This window comes from Pteropus vampyrus, unplaced genomic scaffold (assembly GCF_000151845.1).
Source record: "Pteropus vampyrus isolate Shadow unplaced genomic scaffold, Pvam_2.0 Scaffold233, whole genome shotgun sequence".
In the NCBI taxonomy this organism is placed as follows: Eukaryota; Metazoa; Chordata; class Mammalia; order Chiroptera; family Pteropodidae; genus Pteropus; species Pteropus vampyrus.
This window is the reverse complement of record NW_011889014.1, coordinates 609,715-630,553: the sequence shown is the minus strand read 5'-3', so window position 1 is coordinate 630,553 and position 20,839 is coordinate 609,715. Positions and strand designations below refer to the sequence as shown.

General features: G+C 48.4%; 1 protein-coding gene across 1 annotated transcript in view; it reads left to right on the top strand.

Annotated features, from left to right (window-relative positions):
- EVA1C (eva-1 homolog C) overlaps nucleotides 1-20,839 on the top strand; it is a 77,463-nt gene that overhangs the window by 21,532 nt on the left and 35,092 nt on the right. The window contains exons 2-3 of the mRNA XM_023519716.1: nucleotides 14,862-15,058; nucleotides 18,051-18,174. Of these exons, the coding sequence (XP_023375484.1) occupies nucleotides 14,862-15,058; nucleotides 18,051-18,174 (321 nt within the window). The remainder of the gene's footprint in view (nucleotides 1-14,861; nucleotides 15,059-18,050; nucleotides 18,175-20,839) is intronic.

The following is a 20,839-nucleotide window of genomic DNA, read 5'->3' as shown; positions in this document are numbered from 1 at the left end:
GAGCTCCTCCCCAGGCTAATTGAATCTGAATCTCTGGGCATTGATATTTTAAAATCTCCTGAGGAAATTCTAATGTAACCAAGGTTGAGATCTGCGGGAAAATATTGCACCCTTTTTACTCTATCTACATATTTTTTAAACATTAAGTATTTATTATTACTTTTCCAGACACATAAAATTTGCAGGAATAGTACAAAGACTTTTTTTACACCCCTACCCAGATTCCCCGAATATTACCATTTTAGCGCCTTTCTGTATTTCTCTCTGAGTTACGGACAAGATGTTCTTTACTCTGAAACGCTTCCACGTGTGTCCCTTAAGGACAAGGACACTCTCTGACAACCGAGAACACTGATCAAAATGAAGAAATTAACCAGCTACAATACTGTTTTCTAATCTACAGCCCTCATTCAGATTTCACCACTTGTCCCAATAACACACTTTGGAGCAAAGAAAAATCCCAGCTCAGGTGTTGTTTTCAGTGGTCACATCTCTTTAGCCTCCTTGCCACCTAGAACAGTTCCCCCGTCTTTACCTCCCATGCTGTCGGCATTTTTGAAGATTACGAGGCAGTTATTCTATAGACCGTCCCTTAGCTCGGCTTTGTCTGCGGTTGTGCTCTTAGGCATTTGCGTGAGACTCACGATGTTCTATTTTTCTCGGTGCATCACATCCGCTGATCTGCGAGAACTGGGATGTCGCTTTATCCCATCACTCCGAAGCGAGCTCGGATGTCGGGTGAAGGCGGGGCTCCAGCCTTTCTTAGATTATAGATGCCACCATCAGCCATTCTCGCGCAGGTTAATTGGTAATTTTAGTTAGCAGTTTATCTAGCAAAACTTTAAGGACCTCGAGCTCAGGATAAGCACTGCTTAAGGCAGAAAAGGGGAAAGAAGGAAAGGTTCTGGAATGTGGGGCTTTGGCAAGGGGACCCAGTCCAGAGAAGGCACTACTGACGTTGCCTCTGGTGTTGGGACGGAGAGAGCGTTTGGTCTGGAAGAGGCTTTGGATTAGGGAGAGAGGGATGGAAGAGAGACTCTGCTTACCTGCGGCCTTGCTGAGGGCTACACTGCTGCCTGCAAGCGTATTCAATTTTTGAATTTTAATTCTCCGTCTAAAACAGGGCAACTCCCCCCTTCTAAACTCTGGCCCACCTCGCAGCTCCATCTGCCTTTTTCTTTGGGGTTGATGACTTCCACATTCGCCCCAGAAATCATTCCTGTTAAGATGATACTCAGCCTGTTTGTTACCTATTGCTTATCTCCAGATCAGATGTGATGCTTTCCATTTCAAAAACACGAGAACTTCACTTGGCAGAAAGCATCCACTTCGCTGCTGACTCAGAAGACCTTTATACTCCACCGGTTAAACCTATTACATGTTTTAATAAATCATCAGAACTTGGTTTCCCTTCTCTGCGTGTATAGGGAACAGGGTCCTGGCCGAGGTGGAGAAAGGGATGGTGTTTATTTCTGTCCACTTGGTGTACAGGCCTCCTGCGGACCCCTGAGCTGAAGAAGACAGGGCCGTGAGCAGTTTTCTGTCTCTCGTTGCCGTCAGCATTTCTGCTCAGGGTTGTCTTTGGCTCATTATCAGAATGTGTCGTTTTAGTTTCTTTGTTCCCTGTCCTTCCTTCATGTATTTACCTTCACCTGGGCTGCTGGAGAAGTGTCACGTTGTTGTGGAGATTGTGACCACAACAAACTTAAGTTCCCCAAACCCGAGTCGTCTCTCGTTGGTCTCTTCCTCATACTTTTGAATGAAACAACAATTCCTGAAGGTAATACTAAGTGTAAAGGTGAACATTTATAGGGAGCTGACTTCTGGAAATCCCCCTTTGCAAAAGATGTTGGAATACGAACCCTGGTAGCTGTGAATGTGACCTTAATTGGAGGTAGAGTCTTTATAGAAGCAATCGAGTTAAGATGCAATTGTTACGGGGGCCCCTAATCTAGTATGACTGGTGCCCTTATACAAAGAGGAGACCTGGACGGACACACACACACACACACACACACACACACACGCACACACACACATGGAAAACACCACGTGAAGATGAGGGTTGTGCTACCACAAGCCCAGAAACTGCCCGAAGCTAGGAGAGAGACCTGGGACAGTCCCTTCGCTGAGCCTTCAGCAGGAGGGTGGCCCAGCTGACACCTTCATCTCAGCCTTCCGAGCTCCAGAACTGTGAAACGGTACATTTCTGTTGTTCTGAGCCGCCCAGTCTGTGGTACCTTGTCACAGCAGCCGCAGAAAATTAATGCAGCAGACTTCTGAGCATTTCACGTAATGGCTCATTTAATTTTCACAATAATCCCCTGAGATGAGTGTCATTATTATTATCTTCGCTTTACAAAGGAATGTGTTTTTTATGTGCTCTTCAGTGTTGTTGTAAGTAAAAACAAATTTTAAATGACTAGCATGTTATAATATAATAGCATGTTAAAATGATAATGCTGTTCATATTATGCTAATGTTTAAATGAAAATATTAGCATCGAGCTGGTACATGGAATTACAGAAATGAAACATTCTTGTTTTGCACATGTCCTACACATGCTACTGCCACTCTCCACCTTAGGTGACTGACGTGTAAGGAGGGGCCGAAATGAAACTGGATCCTTGTACCTGTTTCTCTCCTTCTGTGTCATCGCTTACAGCACAAACGGCTGGCTAATAGGGGGAACTAACATGAATAAGAAAAGATGATGGGGTTCCTTGGTGGTTCCTGTTTCTTACAACTCTATTGCCGCCTTTCTTCATTCAAAGCAAGTTCCGGTTCTAAGGGAAAGCCTGGTGGCTCGGTGCTGTCGGTATCTCTGCTTACACAGTCGGAGACGTGGCATGCTTCCCTGATGCGCGCTTGAGCTTTGCCTGTCACGCAGTGGGTCAACCGGAATTCCACGCTCAGGGCTTCTCAAAGTGCTACATGAGACTGGGGTGGCAAGGAATGTGGAGACTCACGTGGTGGGTGTCTCGTCTGCCCACGCACTTGCCCCATTGTCCAAGCTCAAGGAGAAAATGATTGGGAATTTTAAGATAATGGCAGCGGAACGTTGAACCGAGCGTGGGGTCCTCCTGAGTGTGGGGCTCTGTGCAGCTGCTCAGGTCCTACACCCATGATGCTGACTCTGATCTCGGTCCTTCCCACCCCATCCCACTGCCACAGTCTTAGCTGAGGCCTTCACCATTGCCCCCCGGAGGACTGCCACCACCTAATTTCTTCGTGGGTCTCTCCAGTTCATCCAGCGCAGGCCACTGAGAGGGTTTCTCTGAACTGCAATGACTGGCACCAGTTGCCCGCATACCAGCCTGCATCCCACCTGCCTTCTGCTTAAAATTTACACTCCGTAGCAAGGCAGTGCTTACCTCTCCAGCCTATACACTGGCCGGCTGAAAGTCTAGAAGCTCCCTCTGAGCCTTTGCACATCTGTCTCTGCTGGCTGAGGCTCGTTTTCACCTGGTCTGCACCTGCTCTTTCTTCAGGCAGCACCTCCCACCTGCAATCCTCACCTTTCTGGGTGGTCAGATGCTTGTTGTTATTGCTTCCCCCCAACCCTCACCCCGTGATTCTTCTACCACAGCCTTTAAGATCACCAGAAGCATATCATTATAACAAAGTATAGAGAGAGAAGCGGTGGGCAGCTCCTCTTTTATGCAGAGTCCAAGGTTAGTGAGGAGCTCTCGAACCTGGGGGAGGACACTCTGGACCAGAATTCAGAGCAAGGACTTGTCCAGTTGGCCATGTGGTCTTCTGGGCAGCTGAAAGAAAAACGTTTTTCCGGCATCTCGGAGAGCTGTTGGGAGGATAACGATGAGCAAAGGGATGGCAAGACTTTTTTCAAAGGCTAAAAAATTTTAAAGAGTAGGAATGAACAATTATGTATTTTTAGAAATCAAAGATAAAGTTCTGCCCCCTGGAGACTTGTTCTGAAGGCAATCCCTGCAAGCACTTTTTTGCATGTTTGAAGTATATATAAAGAGAGACCATTTGAAAGGCTAGCATTCGTGTAGACACAGAAATCCCACTCTATCTCCCGTGTAAATACACCGATTCTCGTTGCTGGAGGTAGTTAGGTTCTGCGAAGTCACTGCTTTGCCGCACGGAATCACCAAACCCTGAACCATCGTTCCTAGCGGCACGCGTAACCCTGTTTCATGTGTGTTTCCGTTTAAAGACACCTAATTTAATGTGCGTCGTTGATTCATTACCACTGAACACGGCTGATGACACTATCGCTCACGGCGTAATGAAGCTCCTCTGACACACGCGTTTTCTGTGTAAGGCCCATCCCAGCCTTTTTGCGCTTGGGGACACTAGTGCTTCAGCACCACGCGTGGGGCCGATTTGCACGACAAAATCAACAACGCAAAGCACAAAAATGTTTTAAAAAAAAAGCACAAAATAGGCCGTGAAAAGGACACTTGGTCACGGTACGACCGCTGAAACAAGAAGAAAGTGTCGCCTTAGTCCGACTCAGCGGGGACCGGGCACGGTGGGCCACCCAGATTTTTCTCTGCTCCACACATGTCCGGGAATGGCCCGGAAAGCCCCACGTGTATTTATTTGGGGGATTACAAATAAACGTTCACGAGTAGGCAAAATTTGCGAATGTGGAATCTGCAAATAATGAGGTTTGGCTATATATACCAGGGTCAGATTTTCCTCGACTTAACCATCCAGAAGATGTCCAGGAGCCAACAGCTGGAAAAAAGATTCATGGATGGTGGCAAATAAAGTAGGCATAACGGGGCTCGTGACTGAGGGATGTAGTCACTCAAAGGTCACTGGAGTGGTATATGTGAAATAAGGCAACAAGTTAAGAAGAGCAAAGGTAAGGTGAGGGCAGTCAGAGGCAACAGCCGTGGGCGAAGGGAGGAAGGAGATGGAAGAGTAAATGGAGAGTGAGGCAGGTGTGGCCCCCTGGGGCCATTTAGTGAAGCCGAGCCTACCTGAGAAGGTTTAGACCAGGCTCTGGGGCGAGCGTGCCAGGGACTCAATTAAGGATGACTGTAAAGATTGAGGCCAAGCCAACCTAATTGCCGTGTGGGCGCCAGTATTTTTTTACATTTGCCCAGCCTCCCCTCTTTCTGTGATACAAAGGAAGAAATGCTGTTACTTTCCCTAATTCTCAGGCGAAACCAAAGAAGGGGGACTCTAAGCCACCCGTCCCGAATCCTCCATGGAACTCATGAGGAGGCTGTAAATGGATACAGCCCATCACCCAGCCTGTTCCCCAAGCACAGCCTTTTGGATATGCTGTTTACATTTGTTTCAAGTTTTAGAAACTTCTCTGCTCTGATTTTGTTAACTGCTTAGGGAACAAAGCATATTGGGTGAAAAGGATACAACAAACCTGCCCTGCCCCTAAATCCCATGATTGTAACCTTCCGAATAGCTTTTGGAGGTTCAAAGTGCTATTCTCTAAACATCATCATCTCTAAATTAAAAAAAAAAAAAAGTTTCTTATTACAAGCAGTGAAATCACTGTATAATTTCCCAATTAATGAATAAAGCACAAAATGCATGCCCTGAAGTCTTTATTTCTGCCTTGAACGTATCACGTGTACCTTGATCATCCCACTCATCCTCAAAGTGGGCAGATGTGAAATAACTAGTCTGGAGTTGAAAGGCTGTTTGAGGGGCAGGTCCGCCTCCACGTCTGTGTGGTTGGGCAGTGTCGGGACTTCTGGTTGGTCAGCTCCCCTGAGTGTTTCTGAGAGCCTTTTGTTGGACGTGGGGATAGAGCCGCTAGTTTGGCCGATTCCAAGCAGAAAAGATCAAGTGTAGATTTCATATCTGAGTTTTAAGTGCTGGTAAGAGTTGCATTAAGTTATCAAATGCACTGCAATTCTGCCATAATCACCAAGTGGCTCTGAGGTTTGAGGGTTACTCTGCATCCTAAAGAAAATAAAAAGTGATCCATTTAGATGCTTGGGGCAAATGGGGATTGATCTAATTACTTTTAAACTAATCTAATTCAGATGGGGTACATGGAATAACTTTCTGGGCTTGGTACCTGGTTACCGAATAAGGAAGGTGTTTTTCTCATTTTTTAAGATATGAAAACTTTGGTTAAAAAGGCACGAAGGAGCTCCTATCAGACGTGTTCAAAATAAAATAGTAAGCATTATCATTAGATTGTAGTTCAAGTCTAACGCAGCCTGTGTGAGTAATTTTTAATCAATTGATTCATACCCTTTTCTCCCTCTCTCTCTCTCTGTATATGTGTATACACATAAATGTATTTTTTATATATGTTATAAATGAAGGAGTAAGTCTTCCTCGTAGAGTCTTTAAGGACAGCTTCAAGATGGCCATGGAAATTATACTTGGAGAGGACCATGAAGTTCAAGTATTTATTGTACTCGCGGGTCCCAGAGGGAGACATGGCCAAAGCAAAGGTCCTAAGGTGGGGGTATGCCTGGCTTTTTTAAGAAACATGAATAAGACCTGCAGGGGCAGGAGCCAAGAAGGAGAAGAGTAAGAGATGAGGCCAGGTAGGCAGAAGGGGCCCCAATCACAGAAGGACATTTTGAATTTTCATTTGAGTGAGTTGGAAAGCCATATAATGGATTATAACGTGTGTAGACAAATGCTTAGGCAGGCTCGAGGATCTGAAAACCACACACGGAAATGTGCACTTAGAAATCCGCACAGAAAAATCCACTTACGAATATGTGTGAATCTATCAGGGAAAGTGTGGGGCTTGGTGAATGAGAGGGTGAATATTCAGAAAGGGAAAAGGAGATGATGGGAGACTATAAGAGATAATTGGGTAACTGTCAGAAACCAGCATGAAATATGAAAATTCGTGGTTCAGGGGGAGTAGAAACAGTCTCCCCTATGTGCTTAGCAGTGGTGATAAGGTGCCGTGTGGCACTCTTAAAATATGAAAAAAATGTTCATTGCTCAAGGCAGAAGAGTCACAGAGGGAGCTGGGGTTGTTGTCACTTGTCAAATGTAGCAGCCAACTTCCAGGGTTATTTTTTTCCATTACTGATTGGAAATTGGAGAGTATTTTAATCACATGCATTTTCAGGTTCCTTTACCTGCTCTTGCAACAATGGCAAGCGTGGCGTTTTTGTAAGTTTTATTTTGTTTTATGCCCTTGGAAATAGCATTTTTATTGAGCTTTAAGAAAACCAAGCGGTTTTATTGTCAAAGAGAACTGCTGAGTTTCTTGAGAAAAAGGGGTCAGAAACTGCGTTTTAGGAGTTTGTGGGCTGAGAAGTAGAGTATCAGAAGCCGGCAAACTTATCCAAATTAGCACTTAGCTGGTTCTTTGTGGGGAGCGTTTTGTTCATTTCTATAAAAAAATGCTTCCATGGCAACCTCAAACTTGGGGATGAATAATTAATGGCATAATATCCAAATGAGCCCCTTTTGGGGAGCAATTTATAGAATATGAAAGCGAACACCATCCACTCTTTTCCCCAGGTGTCCTTGTCCCGAGGCTAAGCTGGAAAACAGTGGATTTGGGGTGCTACTTGTCCTTGGCCTCTTTTGGACGCCCCCTTTCCAGAATTTGGACTCCCAATCTCTTTTCCCTCTAGTACAGCTGTGCTCGTCTCAAGGAATGAAATTGACATGCCCAGGCACCACACAAGGTGCCCTACTTGGGCTATTCCTTGTCACCTGCACATCGACCCTATAAAGTAGGCATGAGTCTCCCATTTTACAGACGAGGAAACTGAGCTCTAAAGAGGTCACACTCAATGTGCCCACATAGGCATCTGATCGGAGGGGTTCCAAAGCCTGAATGCCCTACGTCACAGCCTGCTGCCGCCGCCCCTCTGTGCCTCGGCACTTCTCATCCAGGCCCAGCACTCTCTGGGGCACCACACCAGTCTGCCCACAGCTCCATCCCCGCCCCCACACTCGTGCCTCTGAGCATTCCATCAGAGCCCACTGTTCTCTGCCTTCCATTTTTGCTAGTGCAGTTTTTAAAAGTCAGTAGCATTGTTAAGAGCGGTGGCTGGGAGGCTAATCAATGAGACCCCCTAATCCCTTTTATCTCCTTAGCAATTTAACTCACTTCAATGATAGCTTTTCGTTAGCAATGTCTTAAAGAAATGACTCCCCCGATGAGGACCTAAGGTCATGCGCAGTGGTGTCAACAGTGCTATCACTCACCAGTGAGATGGTTTGCTGACAGTTTCTGGTTGGTCTCAAAGTCCTACAGCTTTCTTCTTAACACAGGTAGGTGCCTGTTGGCAGAATGCTGGTGTGGCCGGGGTCGGCTAGCTGCTGAAACCGACAACTCCCAAATCTTGGTGGAATAATGGAATAAAGGATGATTTCTTGCTCATGCCATATCTGGCGTAATTGGAAAGCGGGGAAGGCTGTGCTCCATGCGGTCCTTCAGGGACCCAGTGTCCTTCCGTCTTGTGCGTCTGTCATCTTCTGTGTCCTCAATCCCTCCCTGCCTCTTGTATCTTCCACATGTGACAGCAGACAGGGAGAAGCAGGTTGTGGAGGGTCGTGGGAGCTCTCATAGGTCAGACGTGCAAGTGGCAAAGATCACTTCTGCCCTCTTTCCATTGGCCAGAACTTTCCACTGACCCACTACATTGCAAGAGAGGCTGGGAAATAGGCTCTTCCCATGGGCTCGGGCAGACAATGTATTGTCTCTGCCCCACCTAGATTCTCAGGTCACCTCTGTCCTCCTCTGGTTTTGGGACCAGGATCTGAGCTCTTCACTTAAGAGCAGTGATAGCTACCCTTGGTTGTCCCTACCATTGTGATCCCCCCTGAAATGTCTCAGAAACAGGCTGAGGGCTCTTATGCTCTTTATAATTACCCACCAGTGTCAAATTTTCATGCCAAACCTGGGACTAGAGAAAGAGCTTCAAATAAGGCCTGAATTCACTTTTTGATCTTAATGATCTTGGGTGCGGGGTGCCCAGCCGTGAGCGCTTCATTCGTGTGGGGCTCTACCCGAACCCCGAGCAGCACTGACTCACTGACTCACCGCTCTAAGGAGTGTGGGCTGCCCCCTCCTCCAGCTCTTGCCAATTCTCTACAGGCACTCACAAACACAAAAGAAAAAAAAAACAAAACACCCTTTTCTGGAAAAGAACTTCAAACATGTAGCAACACCTTTGAGTATTTGTGAAGAAAAGGGTGTGGTCTCTTATCTGAAGCATTAACTGAGCGGCGGGTGCCACTTTTTTTGAAAGAGGGGTGAGGAGGCAAGCACAATAGAATTGAATTCCGTCCTCTTCCCAGAAGTGAGGTTGTGAAATTGGCTCTTGGTGACTAGGGGACTTTAGCACACGGATGTGGGGCCCGAAACTTGTTGTACTTATATCCTGTGCTCGGAGTGACTCAGGCAGCATCAGCTCTCAGGGCACTGGGACTTTTGCAGAGGGCTCTGGCCTCAGAAAAGTAAGAGAGGAAGAATTTCAGCCCGTTTGGCCTCGTCTAAATACCAGTAACTTTTTAAACCTTAATTATTTAGAAGGAAAAAAGAGTAAGAGAAAGAGGTGGGGAGGGAGGGAGGGAGGGAAGGAAGGAAGGAAAGAAGGAAGGAAGGAAGGAAGGAAGGAAGGAAGGAAGGAAGGAAGGAAGGAAAAATTCCCTTTTCAAGCTCAGCAGTGACCTTCCTGGACCCTAAGGGCGGCTACAGGCTGTGTGCTTGTCTCTGAGTTGACCCTTTTATAAACCATCAATGCTCAGGGCAGAGGGCTGACTGGGATTGTAACTTGATTATCAGTGACAGCTCAAGATAAATTGTGTTCTTTGAGATTTACCATACCTAAGAGTTGTGTAGCGGTGTGTGGTTGTTAGAAGAGGCTCTACCGATTTTATCATGTGATCCTCATAGTAAAACATGACGACACCAATTGTGAGAGGTGACGGTCACAGTCACACACTTTAATCCCCCTTCGAGCCTTGGTTTTGGGGCTTTTAATCCTCTGCTCCCCCCTTTGCTTCCTTGTCCATCACTTACCTCATGATGAGGATTCTGTAGACGTATGGGATTCTGAAGTGCCTTCTGAAGTCATCCAAGTTAGATGCAGCTCTTAGCACTGACGGTGTTTTACAGAACTCACTGCATGTTCCCTAAGAACGATGTGCTCATACTAACCCTCAGATGCTTCATGCAAAATTGGGGGGTGGGGGGGGGGAAGAAGGGAAGGGGCGGGGAATGGTCAGGTAAGTGGGAGAGTCTACCTAATGTGCCCACTCCCAGACAGTCCCAATACACATGGGCATATCTGTGGCTCTGAGAAGTCCTGCAGAGAAAGAATTGTGTTTACCTTGTTTTAACGCATACATCCCAAACTTATTTTGTCATAGAATCTCCTCTCCCCTGCGTGACATCTGTTCCTCCCACAGAACACTTTGAGACACACCCCATGGTTCTTCGAAAATCAATCACTTACATCCTGGTCATTCTCTGGTCACTGGGCTGTTTTTGTATAAGTGGGTTTCCCTTGTCCGTGGGATGGGGAGGATGATCTTTCTGAGGACAGAGGATGGTTCCTGCCACCCTTAGGGGTTCATTTCCGAAAAACTGCATCTACCTTGAAAAACAAGAAAGTGTCAGAGCCTTTATTTAAGCTGTTCTAAGGTTTGCCCAACCCAAGGCTTTCAGGATATTCCTTTGAGGAAAGTTCTAGCTGTACCTGTGGCTGTAGGAGCGTCTGCTGAGACTCAGTGCGGGGATTCACCAGGAAAGAGAATATCGTGGGATTAAACGTGAGCCATAGCAAGCGCCCTGAGCCTGGAAACTGATGTAGAGTCTATGCTCTCCCATGTCCCCGTCTCCCCCAGTTAACAGGGATCAACAGAGTATTTTCAGGCCCCTCCAGGCTCTGATTTCTCAATAGAGTATGCGCTTCTGCCTTCTTTCGGGGTAGTAAATATTTGCCCACAAATATAGAGCTTGTGTGAAAACTCTGGCCAAGAGTATTAAGAAGTTAAGCATTTTTCACTGACTCAACATGACGGGACACTGGATTCGGTGAGAACTGTTAACAAAAAGCTGTGTTAGTAGTTGTCCTTTAAAAAGGATCTCATCTGAACCAGCCAAGAAAGCAAGGAAGGGGCAAGCTAAGTGTTAGGATCTCAATGATGGTGTCGCCCCCAAATTCATATTTTGAAATCCTAAACCCCAAAGGCGATGATGGTATTAGGGAGGTGGGGCCTTTGGGAGGTGATTAGGTCATAGGGTGGAGTCATAGGGTGGAGTAATGAAATTCACTAATCCCATTAGTCTTGTAGAAGGGACACCACGGAGTTCCCTAGCTCCTCCCGCCATGCGAAGCTACAGCAAAGAGGTGCCAGCTCAGAACCAGGGAGACCTAACCAGTATTTGGCCATGCTGGTGCCCTGATGTTGAACTTCGCAGCTTCCAGAACTGTGAGAAATGAATTTCTGTTGTTTATAAGCCATCCGATATGTGGTACTTTTTTTTTAGAGTAGCCCAAATGGACCAAGACACTAAGTAAGTGTCAATTCTACCTAATACGTTGGAAAGAGCGTGTATGCTCATTACGGACAGCACACCGGCAGGGCGTTCGACTGGGAGCGGTCGACGGTCGTCAGCTGTCGTCTGCCCTTTGCTCAAGGTCGGCTTGGGCAGCAGGCTCCTGCTTCACCCCAGTTCTTATCTTCATCCTGGAAGACGCCTGATCCAGAGGTTGTCTTCCTTCTCAGCTCCTGCAAGCCTCTCCTCCCCCTACTTCTTACGCCCTCTTCCGGGGCCACCTCTTTGACTTTTCCATCATCTGCAACCTCTTCACCTCGAAATCACTTGGGGTACAACCTCCTGCCACTCTAGCTCGTTGGGACAGTCGCACCCACTCGGACCTTGCTGGATCCCAGCAGACCTCAATTCCCTCAGGCCTCTCATTTCCTGCCTTGTGTTGGACTCGGAACCCACAGTCCATCCTTTCAAGCTCTCTCTTGCTAATAGCCACTTTCAAATTTGTTCAACCTCAACCCACAGTAAGAAATATCATTTGCATATGACTGAGGGCTCATTTGCGTACGTATTTATACATACTACATTCATATATGCATCGGCCTCTCCCAATTTTCACCGAATCACAGTTACTTAAAAAATTTCTCCCTGGACATCAGTTCTCGTAAATATAGTCCTATTTCTCTCTTCATCTTCACTGAGTTGTGGCAAGAGTCATCTGTATAAAATGTATTCGTTTCTTATGGCTGCCGTAACAAATTATCATACACTTAGTGGTTTCAAACAGCGCAGGTTTATTTGCTTACAGTTCTGCAGGTCAGAAGGTGTTGGCAGGGCTGTGTTCCTTCTAGAGGCTTCGGGGCACAATCTATTTCCTTGCTGTTTCCAGTTTCTGGAAACTGCCTACATCCTTTGGCTCCTGGCTGCATCACACCAACCTCTGGTCCCTTTCTACCTCTCCTTGTCCTGACTTCGACCTTCTTGCCTCCCTGTCAGAAGGAGCCTTGTCATTGTGTTGAGCCCTCTCAGATCGTTCAGGATTATCCTCCCATCTCAGGATCCTTCACTTTATCACAACTACGAAGTGCCTTTTACAATGTAAGGCAACATTCACAGGTTCTGGGGATGGAGGCCTTTGGGCATCTTTGTGGGGCCATTATTCCGTCTACCTAATGAACCATCTTTGATTTCCTCAACTTCTACTCACTTTTCAACCTTTTCCAAATAGGTCCCTGTCCCCACCTCCCATCCTAAATGCCTCTCAAAATGGCCTTTGAGCTGTGCAGCAGGCAACTCTCCTCTCCATGACTCCGTGACACAGACCCCTTTGGTCGTGTGGTTTCACCCTCCCCAGGGTCTGATCATCACGTCCGTCTGGCGAGAGTAACGAACACATGGCCTTTTAGACAAACCGTAAACGTGAATCCAAAATCACACTCCCAGAATTAATTTAACATTTAGTCCAGCATGGGCCTGGTGAATGGTGGGGTGGTGGACAAGAAAGTTTTAATGACAAGTTTGAAGAGACCCGAGTATGAGGTCACCAGCCTGGGAGCCTCTGGGTGCATGCTGGCCTAAGGGCAGCAGCGAGGTGACTTGAGTTCCCTAATGTGGCCATAATGGGGTGCTGAGGTCCCACAAAGGAGGCTGGAACTTTCACAACTCATGGCTTTATCAGGACCCACCTGTATGTCCTGTAGGAAGACACTGGCCCACAGCCCTCAGATCCCCGAGGGGGTCTCTGCCTGGCCTGTCCTGGAGCAAGTGACAGTGTTGTTCCAGCAAGCAGGGCCTGACTCACATGCCTGGGGCCTGGTGTAAGCTTTGCTGCTCAAGCTGGACTTTGCTTCTCTAAGTGAACTTGGTGGGGGTGGCTGATGTCTTGGCCGCTTTTATGACAGTCTTCAAGAAGGGCCGGGGTCGGGGAGGTCGCAGTGAGCAATCCAAGGTCTGGGTTAATGATACCAGTGAGCACATTCGGTCCTCACCTTCAGGACAGTCTGGGTTGGCACTGTGACTACCTTACTGCAGACCACCTCAGTCCCTTTTAGTGTGACTTCAAGCAGCAGGATTGGGTGCCTTTGCCGAGAATTATGGTTCTGAGAAGATTTTGAAACCTCAACAGGAATAACTTGAGCACGGCCCGTCTGTACTAAAACTGCCTTCCTCTCCCTGCCCCCTTCACAGGCCGAGGGCTGCCAAAGTCATCTCCCACACACCTCAGCAGAAAGTCCCTGGCTCCCCTCCCAGCCGCCTTGAGATTGACCTCCTGAGGTGTGAGAAGGAGGAAAGGAATTCGCGTTTCGGATGAACCTTCCTTCCTTCCTTCCTTCTGAAAAACAGTCCAGGCTGCCCACGCCTGACAGGCCAAACGCCGAACTTCTCAGAGCCCAGGGCCCAGCACAGCCCGTCCAGCCTGCTTAAGAAGTAGCCAAGGAGCTGGGGTTGGGAGCTTGTATTAGTTTGCAGGGGCTGCTGTAACAAGTGAGCACAAACTTGGGTGGCTGGAAACAACAGAAATTCATTCTTTCACAGTATCGGAGGCTTCAGGTCAGAAATCAAGGTGACAGCAGGGCCATGCTGTCTCTGAAGATCATGGGGAAGACTCTTTCCTTGCCTCTTCCAGATTCCGATGGCTGCCAGCAAGGCTTGGTGGTCCTTGGCTCATGGCTACGCCACTCCAGGCTTCACATGGCTTTTTTCCCTCTGTGTCTCTTCTCTTATGAGGATGCTGGTCATATTGCATTAAAGGCCCACTCTATTCCAAGGAGACCTCATCTTAACTAATTACATCTGCAATGACCTTATCTCCAAGTAAGGTCATATTCGGAGGTCCTGGGTGGATGTGGGAGAGACAGGATTGGACCCATAACAGAGCCTCACCTACCCTCCCCACTCCCTTCCCAGCAGGCCCTTACCTGATGCAGGGTGCCCTGCCTGCTTTACTCCCCAGGGCTGAGGCAAGCCCAGGAGTGGTTTCCTAAAATAAAGCAGCATCCCCTCACTTCAGGAAGGCCTGGCCCAGCCAGTGTGAGATTGGAGAACCGAGTCTCCTCAGGACAGGTGTCTACACGCCCAAGGGGCACCCACTGGGATTTTTTCTGTTTTATAAAGATGATTCGAGACATCTTGGCTCCTGGCCAAGCCCTCAGTGCTTCCTGAAGGCAAAGGGCCTGCAGAGCTGTTCAACATGCCATCTCAGGCCAAGGCATCCAGCCCAGACGGGCAAACTGACTTCTGCTCCTTCAGCCCCAGCTCCCGGCCTAGTTTGGGGTCCTCTCCACGGAGCTTCCAAGTAAGCTCCACCCCAGATCTTCCTCATGGACCAGCCCCTTCCTGGGGGAGCTGAGGTCGTCCAGCTCCAACATCTGTGGAGTGGTGAGTTCCTGGGCCTCTTGTAACCCGGCTGAATATTTTCCAGGTTACCTAACCAAACTCCTGCAAAACCACACCGCCTATGCCTGTGATGGGGACTATTTGAATCTCCAGTGTCCTCGGCATTCTACGATAAGTGTCCAATCGGCATTTTATGGGCAAGATTACCGAGCATGTAGTGCCCAGCAGCCCGCCTCCCAGAGGGAAGACGGCTTAACCTGTGTGGCGCCCACCACGTTGCAGGTACTGCTTTTTCGTAGATGTTTTAAGATAATAAAACGGTTCTCTCTCTCTCTCTCTTTCTCTCTGTCTCTCTCTCTTTCTCTCTGTCTCTCTCTCTTTCTCTCTGTCTCTCTCTCTTTCTGTTTATACACTTGTGATTATATAGTTCACCTAAAGCCCACCCGATTCATGAAAATCCCAATTTTTGCAAATCGCCAAGGTTGCAGGTGAGCTCTTATTTGCTCCTCGGAAGGATCCTTTACCAAAAAAAGTCTAAATGGAACTCCTCCTTATCAAAGAGCTCCCTTAACGCACTTGCAATGCGAATGCATTCGCAGACAAGACTCCTCCCCGCAATAGAGCCAAGGACAATCACCTTAGGCTTCGCCCTCCGGGCTCATAGCCCCCGTCAGTGCCCCGCTAGAGCCTAGAGCCGGAAGGCTGCGGATTCTTTAGCGAACACCACAAGGATCTCTGTGAGGCTGATGCCTGAGGCCATGATCACTGACTTCGAGAATGCACTCAAGGAAGGGCAACGTCGATGGTTGTCTGTTGTCGTTTATGGTTTCGCTTCTCCAGCTGTTGATCACCATGTCGTTCTCATTTGGAGCTTATTTGGGCAGCCTCTGTGGATTCATCCTTCTACGGATAGTACCAGGAATTTGGGGGCGGGGCGGTGCGGTCGGCTGAGTCATTCTTTTTGTGGTTGGAATTAGGGAAAAATTTGGTGTAGGAGGAGGGCAAAACTCAAAATTCAGACATAGTTTTAGACTACCCATGGCTTTCAACTCTCCCAGCAAGTTCTGCTCCACTGTCCCTGACCCCTCAACATTTTTAACAAGTTGGCCAGCATTACGGAGTCACTCGGCCTTCGATTTTCTTAATGGCTTCAAGGTTCCATATGACTCCGTTGAAGTCAGTGTTGTTAGAGCAAGTGGCATGCTAGATGTCAGTTTGATTTCATCAGTTGTAGGAGATCTGGGGGAAGATAAATTTCCTAGGAAGACTCAGGACAAATGGAACTAGCTTTAATGCTACGTAGCTGGCCCTCCCTAAGGCCCGAAGAAGAGAAACAAAAATCACCTGATAATGTAAGGATTTCTCTATTTCTCGCGCCATTTATCGCTTCCATGCCAAGCCTCGTGGTAGCTGGGTAGTCATGTGATCGGCAAAGAAGCCAACTGTTTGAATGAATGCATTAGATGCGGTTCCCGCACCCTCAGGAGAGACAACACATTGCAGTTACTTTTCCTGTGTGGCCCGCCGCACTCCCATCCTTGGGTCCACTCCAAGAGCTGCATCCCGTTGGCTTGCCCCATTCCTCACCCAACTGCCCTGACCGCCCGTCCCCAGTACCCTGGCTGTCTGCTGCCCTCCTAAGCATAGAAAAAGAATGTTGGTCAGTGCCAACAGGGCAGCAGTGCCTGCTTTGCCAAAGTATGAAGGCCTGGCACCCCGGAGCTCCGAAGTGTGGCCGCCAACCTCACCCTCCAGCGTAGTGTCTGCCTCTGCCAGGCCACCTTGAAGGAAGAGGATTCTCCCCTAACCAGGTCAAGTGAGCATTTGTGAACACGATTCTGATGTTGTTTAGAGGATTCCTTTGCCAGGAACATCCCTGCGCAGAGCTATTTCATCCAGAGATCGAGACCCTTTCCTTCGTGTCTTTCAAACTGTGTTTGGGAGCTGAGGCAAGGTGTTCCTCAGATGGAGGTTGCTTCACGTAGGGAGAGAACAGGTTGACGTCCACACAGGGAGCACCTCAGCTGAGCCACCCATGACTAAATGTCCACAGAAGTCCCCTCTCTGCATTTTTCAGCTGCAACACAGTTTATAAACGGCCCTGCCTGAGTCCCACTCTGTGGTAACACATAGAGCCCTCCAAGGGCTGAGTCATTTCATGATGACCCTCCACCATGAGAATGTGCAGCGTCATTCGGGGGTCCTTGGGGTCTCTCTGGGCATTTCCCCTGATTTTATACACGTCTGCTGGGCCCCTGAGGTGACGGGTGAGACCTGGTAGACCGGCATCCTTCATGGAGATATTCCGTGAGCTACTGTGAGAACATGGCAACTCAGATGTGCTCGTGAATCTGTGCTAGATTCGGTCCAACAGTAATAAGTGGATTCTTGGGAACACTTTTATTGTCCTTGGTGTTCTTTTCACCGAAATCAAGTGTAGGAGCTCTGCGTTTGTCATGGGCAGGACTTGGGAGGCGGAAGCTGGAAGAACAGTTGCGAGATGCTAAGCCTTTCTGTGACCTAGTGTAGGGGCCCCATGAGCTGCCCATAGAGTAGATTCATTCACAAAGGAGTGAGTTCCCTGGAAAAAATCAGGAGAGAGAGAGGGAGTTGAAGGAAAGTTTTTAAGCCAAGCGTTCGACAGAGAGCCTGAGGGTTCCACTAAGAAAATGCTCCTCAGGGGAAAAGTGGGTCTCGTGCCCTCGAAGTTGGCCACGGTGGGAATCAGCCTTTCGGTTTTTATTTGTTGGCCTGAGTTTGGGGTTGGATCTCTAAGGCCTCCCCAAATGCTGAGCTCCCCTGAGGCCTATGTGGAGCCATTTCTAAGGAGGAGGATCTAAACTAGGATCCCTGGTCCTCACAGACCCTCTCAGCTTTAAAGCCGCGGGGGGACCTCCAAGTCCCATGCAGTCCATACTCTGATCTTGCTCATGTTCCCTGACCCATCCGTGATGCCAGCATTTTTGCCAAAACTATCAGCGGTGGTTCCAGCTGAAGCGAATTGGAGATTGGTTTTTTGAGGGGGACCTGGTACTGCTGGATCCGGTGTCTTCTTCTGGGAAGGACAGGGGGACGGGGTCAACCCGATCACCCACGAGTGCGTGCTTCCCTCTTAGACACAGCTCATAGCAGCACAGAGGTTTTCCGTGCAAGCCCCAGGCCAGGCAGGCAGGTGTCCCCTTCCTTCTCAGAGCCCAGAGCAGCCCAGGTGTGGGGTGTCACAGACACTGTGTGTGGTTTACAAGCCTGTCCCTTTTCTACCCCCTCATTTTAGAAGGTGCTGGACGAATGCCAGAACCAGCGGGCCTGCCACCTCCTGGTCAATAGCCGTGTATTTGGACCTGACTTTTGTCCAGGAAGCAGTAAATACCTCCTGGTCTCCTTTAAATGCCAACCTAGTAAGTAACCACTGAGGGGGACAGTGTGCTTGGGGCGCGGGTTTCCTGTGTCATTCACACCCCTGACAAAAACTCTCCGCCAGTTGGCGTTGGTCCAACTTCAAAACACTGGTTCATAGGAGTGTCGGGGCCCCACCCGACCCAGTTTTTTAGTTTGTGTGTATTTGAGTGTGTGTGAGTGTGTGTGTGTTCACACACATATGTACCCGTGTGCATTCTTACAAATGCCTGGATTTTAAAAATCCTGTCTGATACGTAAAACTCAGTGGTATCGATGCTAAAGACCAGGGTGGCAAGAGACTGCAATTGCTTTTCGTCAAAATGACGAACCAGTTTTCCTCGTCAGAGGAGATCTAGTGATGCTGACGCCCGACTAAAGGGCAGCTGGTCCCTCCCAGAGAGCCAGCGGCACAGGTGCTTCCTGAGCCCACAGTTTCCGGCCTTTGCGACCTGGCTTCTTCCGTGTGCAGCAGGAGCTCATGACACAGTGTCTTTTCCTAAGAAAGAAAGAGGAAGGGGACCGGGTTGGAGCAACCTTTCTTATTCAATTCTTCTACTCTCCTCTGTCGACTTCTGCCATTTCTATCACGCACATCGGTTTGAGGATTAACTCATTGCAGGTCAGAAATATTTGCTCTTGAACAAGTAGGTCACACTTCCAGGCCTAGGGGTTCTGCCTGAGAGACACTGTAGGTAGCTGCAGCATCAGAGGGTCTTGGGAATCTTCCAAAAACTTGTTGAAGAACAAGCAATGTTATAGCAACGACCTTTAACCAAAATGAAAGCAATAACGATTTTTCAAATTCTGCACTGCCACCCCAATACAATCGTTTTCATTTTTTTTGCATTTTGTTCTCCGGTGTTTTCTGCCCCCAAAGCCCGCATCTTCAAAGACACAGGTGGCCTAGGTGACAGAGGTGGGCAAGGCACTGGGCCACGTGTGCGTCTGCCAAGAGAGCCCCGATCCTTTCAGCGAATCTCTGGGCTTCTGTCTCAAATGCTTTCCTTGCTGCGGCCCAGATGCCTCAGACCTGCCCTGTGGCTCTGCCCCCGTGCTGTGTGTTGAAACACACACACTCACACATACACTCACACATACGCTCATTTGCACACACATACACCCTATCAAACACTCACAACGCACAGACATAGACAACTGCACCTGCACACTGTCACACTCACACATCCTATCATACATGTATACTCTGTCACACACATGCAATACACACACTCACTCGCACATACACACAATCACAAACACCCACGAGTAGGCCCGAACTTTGCAGAACAGCCTAACTCCCCTCGCCCCCACCCCGAAATTCTCATCAACTCCTGTTCTTAGTCACATCCCTCCCGTGGTTGAACCTCAAAAGTGACCACATCCTTGGCCATGCCCTTGACCATGCCCTTTACTGCCCTCGACTCTGCCTTCTTTTTTCTCTCCCGCCCTCCTACTATGGAGAGAAAGATAATCCCTTTTAAAGCAACTCCTGTTCAAAATATTAACAATGGGAGAATCTAGGTGGTGGGAGTGTGACCATTTACTGTGATAATCTCTCACATTTTCTTTATGTTGGAAATTTTTCATAATCAAAAGTTGGGAAGGACCAGCCTCTAGAAGAAATTAAAAGACCCTTGTGAAATTGGCAGAAACTTGGATAAGTCAGTGCTAGACCACAGCCTGCTACTAGGGTGCGCGGTCAAGTCTCTTTACTAAGTTCATTTCAGCAAGCACTTATTAAACACCTAGTGTGCACAGGTGTGGGGCCAGGTGGGCTATGAAGAGAACTCACATCTTGCAGAGGCTTCCTGGGTGGCGGTTCTATTCTGTGCAGTTTCAAACGTTCCTTCATCCAGCGAGCATTTAGTGAGATCTTTAGTTAGCCAGTTGCTTCGCTTCATTTAGGTTCTAGGCCAGATATCACCTTTCTCCAGAGAGACCGTCTTTATCCAAAAAAGAAATCTAAGGAAGACATCTCACACCCAACTCCACCCTGTGTACTGCCCACCCTCTCTATGACAGCATTCTACTTTATTTTCTTTAAGGCAGCATCACCATGTTGATTTACCTTGTTTCTTTGTGAATAATACACATACGCACACACACACGCGCGCGCGCGCACACACACACACACACACACGTTGGAACATTAGCATCAGGAGGGCAGGGCCTCTGTCGTTCACCATGATGACCCCCAATAGTGGTGCTCAGTCTGTGTTGACAGAGTAAGTGTTCACCTCACAGAGGGCAGGCACTGCACTCAGCACTGGGAAAACACAGGGGAGCCCCCCTCCCAAGTAGCCAGATCTTACAGTCTAGGGGGTGCTTGCCCGTTCCTTGTGGAATCACACAAATGTATTCATGGTTCCGAGCAGGGGCAGGGCTTCTGTGGAGAGGCCCTTGGTCCTGCACGAGTGGCTCAGAAGAGGAATGGACGAGCAGGGGTTCAGAGAGGGCTTTCAGCAAGCGATGGGAGCTGAGAACTGCAGGTGTGGGGGTTGGGGAAAATCGCTCCTTCCAGAAGCCCGTGGCCAGAGTTCAGGGCACTGGAGGGAGCAAGCAGGAGCACTGGCCAGGTTGCCAGAGCAGGACCCTGGGCCCCAAGGGCCAGAGAAGGAGGCGGACCCTATCTGTAGGGCAGCATTTAAGCAGGGAGGTGCCTTA